The 10065-nt window shown below is 60.9% G+C and overlaps 1 protein-coding gene across 2 annotated transcripts; it reads left to right on the forward strand.

Moving 5' to 3' along the window:
- The first annotated feature begins 1813 nt into the window (after positions 1-1813).
- Positions 1814-9207, forward strand: PTMA (prothymosin alpha). 2 transcript variants are annotated; one of them, XM_070620152.1, is made up of 6 exons: positions 2026-2209; positions 2732-4510; positions 7277-7348; positions 7603-7696; positions 8131-8204; positions 8466-9207. In XM_070620152.1, exons 2-6 carry the CDS (start codon positions 4466-4468, stop codon positions 8511-8513), a joined length of 333 nt encoding a protein of 110 aa, XP_070476253.1. In that variant the 5' UTR covers positions 2026-2209; positions 2732-4465; the 3' UTR covers positions 8514-9207. The 2 variants fall into 2 exon arrangements, with proteins under 2 accessions (XP_070476254.1, XP_070476253.1); XM_070620153.1 differs by having other exon boundaries at positions 1814-4510.
- The last annotated feature ends 858 nt before the right edge of the window (positions 9208-10065 follow it).

A 10065-nucleotide genomic window follows, 5' to 3' on the forward strand; every position in this document is an offset into this window, starting at 1 on the left:
ACAGGCAGGAGCTTCTAGGGGCGGTCAGACCTGTGTGGGTACCAGGGCCTCTGGCACAGCTCCCCGGGAGCACGGGCAGGCCTGGGCGTGCTGCACAAGGGAGCAGGCATGGGGGGGGTGGGGGGGGGCAGGGGATGGCTCTTACACAATCCCGTCCGGTCGGTAGGGCGGGAGAGTTGAAAGGCCCCTGGCAGCTCCCCAGGCCCTTATGCCTGGGCCAGGAAACCACAGCCTGAAACTCCTGGGTTTCTGATGGGCGGGAAGGCGGGATTTTTTGAGGCCTGTTCCACTCAGGCTGCCTCCCAGACTCTGTCATTCCTCTGAGGCCAGAGGGGCTGCCAAGCATGTTGGGCACCGAATCATAGGCTTCCAGCAACTCAGCTAGGCCGGTGCCCTCATTTCCCACCGAATATGGGATGAATTTGCTGAAGACATTGTTCCTTTGCCCAGAGTCCTCCAAACAGTGTGAAACCAACCCACTTAGGTGCAGATGGCAACTGGAAAGTGGGGTCCCAGAACACGGATGGTTTTCCCGGATGCGCCAGACACTATTTTAAGCACTTTCTGAAAATTAACTCGTTCAGTTCCCACCATAACCCTGGAAGGTAGGCACTATTATTGTGGTCTCCATTTTTTAGAGGTAAGGAAGTAACTTGCCTAATTTCACGCAGCTAGTATGTGGCAGGCTGGGACTTGAACCCAAGCAGCTTTACCAGCATTCATCAGAAAGATCTTTTGGGAATCAAGCAGAATTGTAAGACAACCAATTAGGAATATGTTGGAAATGGCTTAGGTGTAAGGGTTGCAAACTTAAGTGCCTACAGGGCTCAGCAGGTGAAATAAACGTATGACTCAGGCCGGGCAGGGAGAGGCCTGTGGTCCAACTGGAGAGCATGTAGGCAACCCTATGCAAATTCCCTAAAAACAAAACTTGCCTGGAGGCCATTTGGGGCCCCTGGCTTAGAGCAGCTCTAACTTAAGCCCAGTGCACTTCGGGCTGTAAACAGACCTGGGCCAGGAAATGCAGCCTACCTGGGCATACCATCTGGTGTTGGGGGGGTTTGAAAGGCCACAGAAGCAGCAAAGGGCAAGGATGCCTTAATGAGTGGAAGTGCCAGGGGACAGGAAGAATGGCCTGTTCACAAACAGCAAAGGAGGTGGGGAGTTGCCTGTCACTTGGGGAATGAGGCTCTTGGTAGCCTAAATAACTCCACCACTCATGAGCCATCAAAGCCACACTTCTACCGTGGAGGAGGTCCGAGGAGACCACTTCTGCTCCAGGGCTCATCTAACAACACAGATTCCTCCAACCTAGGATTTTAGCCCCAGCCTGGTCACTGATTTACTTGGTTACTGCAAGTCCCTTGCTATAATCCCTTAGTCTGCTTTTTTGACTTGTTAAAAGGAGAGTGATACCATATTAGAGGTTGAACCTATAAATCTGCTGATTTTCAATTGGTTTTGACCTACAAAAACATCAATTTCCTACGATTCCACCCTATAATTGTCCAACCTACCTTGCAAGGTGCAGAGAATAAATGAAAATTCTTGACGCATGAGCCAGAGGCTTACTGCCATGTACACAGCAGGCACTCGGTGAGGCTTGGTAAAAGTGAATGCTGGTTCCACAGCTAAGCAGACGTGAGCCCCTCCCTTACCCAGTTCTAGCAAAGCCAGTTGCATGGGGACAGGGTCAGGCAAAGCAGTTCTTCGAGGGAAATTCACATTCACCTAGCTCCTCCCGCATGTTTGCCCCTGCTCCCCACCCCCACCCGCATCCCCCCTAATAGCCAGAATCCAAATAGTCACGTCTAGTTTTCAGCTGTGGACACAGAGACGACTGCCTAAGACCATCCTCCAGACAGGGAAGAAGACTCCAGCGCCTAGATGTGGCACAGACCCAGCTCTCGCTGCGGCTGCTGCATCCGGGTTTTGTGGACTGAACAATCCCCTCGAGGGTAACCAGAGTTTAACGGATGTGCCGCAGGTAGAAGGCGCTCTCCTGCTCTATTTACGATGCCGCACAGTCCCTCCACCTCTCGGAGAATGTGGCACGAAGGAGGGGGTCGCGGCGGCAGCGGGCATAGAAACCCGTTCCTCCTCTGGGGCGAAGGGCGGCCGCAGGTCCGCGCCGCCATAAAGGCAGACGGCGGCGGGCGGGAGGGGACCGAACAAAGAGTTGGGACGCGTGGCCCTCGGGGACACCATTGTGAGTCTCTTGGATCGGCGCGCGCCCATCCTCGGGGAGAATCCCACCTCCACCCATTGGGACGCGTTGGGGCAGGGCGGAGACCCGCCGGACGCCTCCGCCGCGGCTGTGTACCTGGGACGGGATGGCGACCGCTGGGCAGCGGGAGGTGGCGCGGTGCCCCCGCCCTGTCCAGCACCTGCCCCATGTTTTTCCCGGCGAAAGGACAGGGATCCCGAGCTTCTCTCTCCCCTAAGGACAACTCGCTCGGGAAAGCCCCACAGGCCAGCGGCCAGACTGTCAGATGTGAAGGGGGATGCGGGCATGAGGCGTACAGGAGAGGGAGAGTAGGAAGGGCCCCAGACCCGGGTGGCGCCCCGGCACTTGTGCCTCCTCCCGGCCGGGCAGCGGAGCCCGGGGCGCGGAGAGGCAGCCGGGCGAGTGCGTGGTACCCTCAGCAAAGGGGGGGGGGGGTCTCGTGGTGGTAATGGGGCGAGTTGGCCCCTGACCTAAGAAAACTAAGAAGGGCGCTCGGACTTCAAGCTCTAATGGACTTGACATCCGTCCCTCCTCCATGATCCCGGACTCCGGGTTTTCTTCGTTCCCTCATCGGCGGCCCCAAGAGACAGGCAGCGGAATCAGCCAATGGCAGGACGCAAAGCGTCAACTTTGTGTTCGCCCGCCACTCTCAGCCAATGTGTGCTCGTTTCTCCGGAGTCCCGCCTTCCGTGTCGGGCGCCCCCTGCTGGTAACATAGGGATGAACAGTATCTGTCGCCATCTTGTGTGTGGCACGGATATTTTTCTGGACCATCTTTCCACCTATTCCAAGCTTTCCTTCCACGCAGCTGGTTTCTCAGTTAGACAGCCGAGTGCGCTGGCAATAAGGAAAGTGTAAGCTACGGTTTTCGGGTCATCTGCGCAGGTTGGATCGCCGCGTCACGCCACGCTTGCCGAGCCCAACGCCATCTTGAGTGTGGCGTCTTGATGGTTCCCTTCTCGGGGCTCCGCGTGGTTCCCCAAATGGCGCCCTAAACTTCAAGGAGCCCCCAAGGACTAACCCAACTGGTCTAGGAGATGATTATTTCCGTCCAATAACCCTGCAATGTATAAGTTCATGTGCCCCTCGCAGCCCCGTAAGTGGAGTGGGAGCGGTGCAGATTCGATGGCCGGGCCCTGGAAAGAGGCTCCCTGAGGCTGTCGCGACGGCAGTGACCAACCGCTCGTGACAGGCACCGTCCGGAACCCTGGCGTTCGGGACCGCTGTGTGGCGCGACCCCCGCGGGCTATCCTGCTCGAGGGCAGGAGCCCGCACCGGCCCTAGCGCCCCCTCGATGCATGAGTGTCCGACTGTGTGTGCTTGGCAGGGAGCCCGCTCGTCGGCTGACTCGGGCGGCGGACGCCCGGGCTAGCGGTGGGCGACGGGGTCACCTCCCCAAGGGCTCGGGACGTCCGGGGCTGGGAAGGGGAGGTGGACGTGATAGAGACGGGGCGGACCAGGTGCGCGGATCTCGGCCTCGCGCCCTCATCGCTCGTCTTTGGGGTTTCCGCCCACATGCGCTGGGACAATTCTCGGTCGAAGGTGCCCAGGCGCGGTGGGCGGGCATCTCCGCGGGCACTGCGCTGGGCACCGCCCGGGGCGAGCGCAGCCCAGCACCGGGCCTTCCCCTCCCCCCTCGCTGGCAGCCGTCGCGAAGGCCGACCGCCGCCCCCTCTTCCCTCCCCCTCCTTCCCAGCAGTCGCGGGGAGGGGGAGGACGGGGGACTGGGCGGGCAGCTTTGCCGCGCTTTGGCTTTCTGCGTCAGCAGCCCCAGCAAAACAGCGGCGGGAGCGCGCGCCCCGAGCGCGCCCGCGCGCCCCTCCCCCGCGGCCTCGGCGCCGCTGAGACCCGGCAAACTCAGGCCCTGAATGACAGTGCGGCCGGCGACTGCGCAGCGCGGGACGCACCAAGGCACTGCCGCTTTAAGCACGCTTGCCCATTGTTCGGAATCGAGCCAATGAGCGAGCGCCCGCTCCCTGCGCTCAGCCAATAGCCTTCGGGCAGGGGAGGCCGAGCGCCGCCCACTAATCTATATTAAAGGTTCTGGCGCCGCGTGAGTTCCCCACTGGCTGCTCTGAAAAGCCATCTTTGCATTGTTCCCGTACCCGGCACCCGCTCGCCGCAGCCACCTCCGCCGCGCGCCTCAGCCGCCGCCGACTCCGGCAGCTTTGTCGCCAGAGTCCTCGAACTCTCGCTTCCTTTTTAATCCGCTGCATCGGATCACCGGCGTGCCCCACCATGTCAGACGCGGCCGTGGACACCAGCTCCGAGATCACCACCAAGGTGAGGCTGGACGCCGCCCGCCCCTTCGGGCTCTGCGCGCCGCTGCCGCTGGAGCGGTGTTTGGCGCGCGGTGGCTGGGCTGCCCCGAGCCCGCTGCGGTTCCTTTCCGCGGGGAGGCCAGCCGTCCCGGCCTAGGCCCCCAGGCAGCCCACTCTTTGTGTGCGCGGGGGTGGGGGGGGGCGGGAAACGCCGCGGGCAGACGTGATGCCCGTCGGGGAGTGGGCCGGGCGCCCTCGGGGACGCCGGGGGTGCGGACGCGGAGGCTGCGGGGCTGGTGGGGAGGCTGCTCCACGGCTCCTGAAACTTGTTTGTGAATGCCCTGAACAGCAGCGGGAGGAGCGGGGCCGGGCTGGGGTCGTCGGCCCGCCGGGCGCACGGAAATAACTTTGAAACTCGAGCGCGGTTGCAATCGGAAGTGTTGGGGGGGCGCGCGTGCGGGCGCGGGCCGGCTGCGGGAAGTGGCGGCTCCGCGGCGAGCGCCCGCCGGCGGCGCTGCTCTTTGTTCGGTGCCGGGCCGCCCGGTTTCGCGCCTTGCTGTGGGTCCGAGGAGGCTTATCTGGACTAAGCTCCGATAAGGCGGAGTGGGGCGGCGGGCCGGCCGGCCGCGACGTCGATTGTCTCCGCGGAGATGCGAAGGTTTTCATCTCCCGGGGTGCTCTCGGGGAGGCGGGGGTGGGCGTCCTGCGGGGGTGTTCGCTGGGAGCAGCCGCCCAGCTTCAGTAAATCACCAGCGGTGCCGGGCTTGGCTCAGGAGGCGAGCCCACGCGCCGGAGGGGAGGAAACGGAAAGTGAAGGAGCGGCGCGCCGGGGTGCCGATGGGCGCCCCCCGCGGCTGCCCGGGAGCACCGTGTGCGCAGCGCGCCGGGGGCGCCGCGGGCGAACAAAAGCTGTGGTCGCGGCTGGCCCGTGGCGAGGTCGAGCCGGGCGCCGAGTGTTGTCGGGCTCGGTGCTGTGGGCTCGTTGCCTTCGGTTTAGAGGTTCTGCGCGTTTGGCGCAGCTCCGCTCCTGCGCGCCGCGTCGGTCCTGCTGCTCGCGCCGGGGCGAGCGTCTCCGCCCTCGGCGGGAGCGCGGGCCTTGGAGGAGGACCGGCTTTTTTACTCTTTGGTCCTTGTCCGTACTCTTTTCGTTTTCCTGCGGGGATGGGTGCGAGTCACCTTGGCGTCTCCTTAACCTCAGTGCCCCTGGCGTCACTTCTGGCTCTGTCCCATGGGCGACTCCCCCAGCGGAGCGGAGTTTGCGACCCGCATCTCCGCAGGGGCTCCCGCCGGCCGCCTCTGGGCCCAGCCCGGGAAGTAGTTTGGGGAAGACGGCCGGCCTTCCCCTGTGCGGGCATCCGCGCTCGTTTTCTTCCGAGGTAATTTCTTGCTAGGGGCAATAAATCGCCCCGTGGAGCGCGTCCCCGACGGTCTCCGGCTGCGGGACTGCAAAAACCCCGCGGACTTCGGGGCGGCCTCCCGCGGGACTTTGCCCGCCAAATGCAGAGACGCGGCGGACGCATCTAGGCCCCCCGGGGTGGGGAGCTGGTGGGATGTCCGGAAGGACTGGCGCGCAACTCGCGCGCTCGGTGGGGCTATCGCAGCCCGCGGGCTCCGGGTCTCCAGGGTCAGGGGAGCACTCGGCAGCTCTGGGCCACGTGCTCCGCGCGCGCGGTGCGTGCCGAGGCCCGCGCGCAAAGCCCGCCGGGCGGGGGTTGCGCGCCTGCGCGCCGCGACCTCCCCGCCCCCACCCGCTCCCCGGGGCTTCGGCCGCCAGGGGGCGGGAGCGGGCGGCGCCGGGGTCCGCAGCGGGCAGTCCGGGGCGAGCGGGGCCAGCAGGTGCCCCGGGGCCTCTCGCCGGACCGTGCCGAGCGGTCCCCGAGCCTGGGCCTTTCGACGCCTGTTTGTGTTGGCGGCCGGTTCGGCCTCGCTGGGTGGAAAAAGTTACGGGGCTTCGGGGTGGCCGCGTGGTTCTGCTCTTTGGCATGCGGGCTGTGTGCGCCCCGAGAGGTGCGGTCCGATGGACACTGAGAGCCACGGCGGGGACAGGCGAGGGGCTGGGAGGGAGATGGGGCGCTCCAGGCGGCGCGCCTCTGAGCGAGGGAAGGCCTTGGGCCTGGGTGCGCGGCGCCTGCTCCCCGTTTCCAGGCAGCGGTCTGTGACCTGCTGGGACAGCTGGCGGATGCAGGGGATTGGTGGGATTTGGGTTTCTCAAAGACATGCGCTTGCCGCGTTCTGGGGTCCTGGGCTCCTGTGGGCTTGGCGCTCGGGCTCAGCGAAGAGGCCTGGCTGGTGAGGCGGCCTCCCCAGCTCTGCCTGTTAGTTCCCGTCCAGTCCTTTCCCAGGCTGGTCCACCCACGGGAGTTCTCCCGCAGTTTCAGGGTCCTCCCTGTATTACTGGGTTTATTTATGGCGCATACCTGCCGCCTTCCAAGAGGGATTTGTGGGAGGCGGAGCTCCTGTTTCGAAACAAGTCTGTGATAGGTGTATGTGAGTGAAGTGTTCCTGGGCTCGTCCGCCCGGCCAGACGGGTTTGGGCCTGGGCACATGGCTCTTTTCCTAAGAAACCTAAGTTAAGGGGGCAGTGGGAACAGCTGTAGTGCGCCATCTTTAGTGTGTTTCTTTAGGGGTTGAGAAATGGCACGAAATCCTGACCACAGTCACACTGGGATCCTGGGGCCCTTTTAACTGGGTCTCCGGCTCAGCACGACGCACGTACCTGTAGTCCCGGGCCCCTTTGCCAGCCCTGGGTTGCTGAGAAGACTCATTGGCTCCCTTTTCCTTTTTGAAGGACTTAAAGGAGAAGAAGGAAGTTGTGGAGGAGGCGGAGAACGGCAGAGACGCTCCTGCTAACGGGAATGCTGTGAGTGTCCTTGCTTTTGACGTTTATCCGCTCCTGGCCGAGAACTTGTCATAGTCTGGTGTTGGGCTTAGTCCAGGTGGAGGCGGCGGCTGAGCTCTGGGGCAGGTCCTGTGTGCAGCTCTCCTGATAGAGCTTCCAGGGGATCAGCTGATGAGGGCCTCGGGGCTGAGGCCGTGGAAGCCTTGGGGCAGGGTCTGGGGGAAGGGGTGATGCTCTGTCCTCTTTAATAACCTGGCGTGTTTTCTGTCGAGCAGAATGAGGAAAATGGGGAGCAGGAGGCTGACAACGAGGTAGACGAAGAAGAGGAAGAAGGTGGGGAGGAGGAGGAGGAGGAGGAGGAAGGCGATGGTGAGTAGCCTTGTCTGGCAAATGGGGAGGTATTGGGGGATCCTGGGGATGGGGGCGGGTGGACCACTTAGAACTGGCTTGCTCCTATGGAGTCGGAACTTTCTAATTTTTTATTAGTGATGTGGAGCCGTGCCCCACACATGCATGTTTGCTCCCACGGAACTGCCTTCCGTGTGCTGTTGCGCTGGTCTGTGGGTGCAGCGGCTTGGGCTCTTCTCCCCTGTGAGGCCGAGTGCCTGTATGGGTGGCGTGGGTGCCCTGACTGCCCCGTTTGTCAGGCCGCAGAGCCAGATCAGGGACACTCGACCCTGGCAGATGTCTTCCTGGGAGGTTCTGCAAGGAGCAGCCGCCCCCCATTCTGGCTGCCACTGGGTGTGAGCGGACGCAGGCTGAGGAAGGCAGTGTGGTTTACCTGGGATTTGGTTTCTCTCTAGGTGAGGAAGAGGATGGAGATGAAGATGAGGAGGCTGAGGCAGCTACGGGCAAACGGGCAGCTGAAGATGACGAGGTGAGTTCTGATTTGAGGAGGGGAGAGGGCTGGGGCGGGAGGCCCTAAATAAAGCTGGAGGGGCTGAGTGGGACCTACTGTTTGTACTTGGGGTTGTCTGTGGTCCTGAGTGGACCCCTCATGAGGAGGACCGAGGAGCATGGGGCCTCTAGCTGCCGGGGTCTGGTCCTTGTCTGTCCTGGCTCTGCCAGCAGGAGCTGAGGCAGTTGGTGGGTGGGCCCAGTGGGTTGGAGGGGACCTTGACAGTCTTTCCCTGCCCAGGACGACGATGTTGACACCAAGAAGCAGAAGACCGACGAGGATGACTAGACAGCAAAAAAGGAAAAGTTAAACTTAAGAAAAAGGCCTCCGTGACCTATTCACCCTCCACTTCCGGTCTCAGAATCTAAACGTGGTCACCTTCGAGTAGAGAGTCCGCCCGCCTGCCCACCGCAGGCAGTGCCACCCGCAGATGACACACGCTCTTCACCACCCAACCACAACCACAACGTGAATTTGCAACAGGGGAGGAAAAAAGAACCAAAACTTCTAAGGCCCTGCTTTTTTTCTTAAAAGTACTTTAAAAAGGAAAATTTGTTTGTATTTTTTATTTACATTTTATATTTTTGTACATATTGTTAGGGGTCAGCCATTTTTAATGATCTCGGATGACCAAACCAGCCTTCGGAGCGTCCTCTGTCCTACTTCTGACTTTACTTGTGGTGTGACCATGTTCATTATAATCTCAAAGGAGAAAAAAAACCTTGTAAAAAAAGCAAAAACAACAACAAAAAAACAATCTTATTCCGAGCATTCCAGTAACTTTTTTGTGTATGTACTTAGCTGTACTATAAGTAGTTGGTTTGTATGAGATGGTTAAAAAGGCCAAAGATAAAAGGTTTCTTTTTTTCCTTTTTTGTCTATGAAGTTGCTGTTTATTTTTTTTGGCCTGTTTGATGTATGTGTGAAACAATGTTGTCCAACAATAAACCGGAATTTTATTTTGCTGAGTTGTTCTAACAAAGCTGTCTCGAGTCTGGTTTTTCTGTTTGGGTTTCTTTAGGCCTGGGGAGGGGGCGAGGATGAGGAGGGGTGGATCTTGAACTGGCCCAGCTGATCATGGGGACAGTGCGCTGGAGACACCAGTTTGGGAGGGGTGGGCGTGCCTTCCGGCGACTGGGCGTGGTGGGTGGCCAAGGGTGACCGAGCTGCTGCTGCCGGGCCGGACACGGTGGGGGTCGCTGGAGTTAGGACCGAAGGAGCTGTTAACAAGTTCGGTCGCCTCCTGGTCGTACCAAGAACCTTTACCGATGTGGGACCACGTTGGTGCCAGGTGCTCTGGAAGGAGGTGTCCACGGCCCCGGGCACCCTGGCGGAACGGTGCGGGTGGGGCTGCCGTTCTGTGGGGCCTGGGGTGGGTGTTGGGCCGAGCGTACACCCGGGGGGGAAGGTGCCAGAGACTCCGCCTGCCAGTGGGAGGACTGGCGGTTGCGGCCTCCCCTACAGGGGCCTCACCCGATTAGCTCGGCTGCGGAGTGGCTCCCCCTGGTGGTGGCATGTGGCATTTTCTGGTCCCTTAAGACGTATTTTCCAGGGCACCGGTGCGGTCTCGGCCTCATTCCCCCAGCTCTGACCTCCAGGAGAAACAAGTAGAGGGGTCCCTCGGTATCCGCCAGGAGTCGGCTCCAGGACCCCCTCGGTTACCAAAATAAGCGCATATTTAAGTCTCTTACATAAAATGGCGTATTTGCACATAATGTACGCACGTCCTCCCCTACACTTTAAATCATTTCTAGATTATAATAATGCCATATACATAGTTGTACTGTGGGGAATAATGACCAAGTTCATTATCCTACACATTCAGTACGGTGCAGCATCG

Source organism: Equus przewalskii, chromosome 5 (genome assembly GCF_037783145.1).
Source record: "Equus przewalskii isolate Varuska chromosome 5, EquPr2, whole genome shotgun sequence".
NCBI lineage: Eukaryota > Metazoa > Chordata > Mammalia > Perissodactyla > Equidae > Equus > Equus przewalskii.

Bases quoted from the DNA above. Each gene is read 5' to 3' on its own strand.
- PTMA (XM_070620153.1), top strand. From the start codon at position 4,466: ATGTCAGACGCGGCCGTGGACACCAGCTCCGAGATCACCACCAAG. The intron at 4,511-7,276 runs GTGAGGCTGGAC...TCCTTTTTGAAG, and splicing joins GCTCCGAGATCACCACCAAG to GACTTAAAGGAGAAGAAGGA. The intron at 8,205-8,465 runs GTGAGTTCTGAT...TTCCCTGCCCAG, and splicing joins GGGCAGCTGAAGATGACGAG to GACGACGATGTTGACACCAA.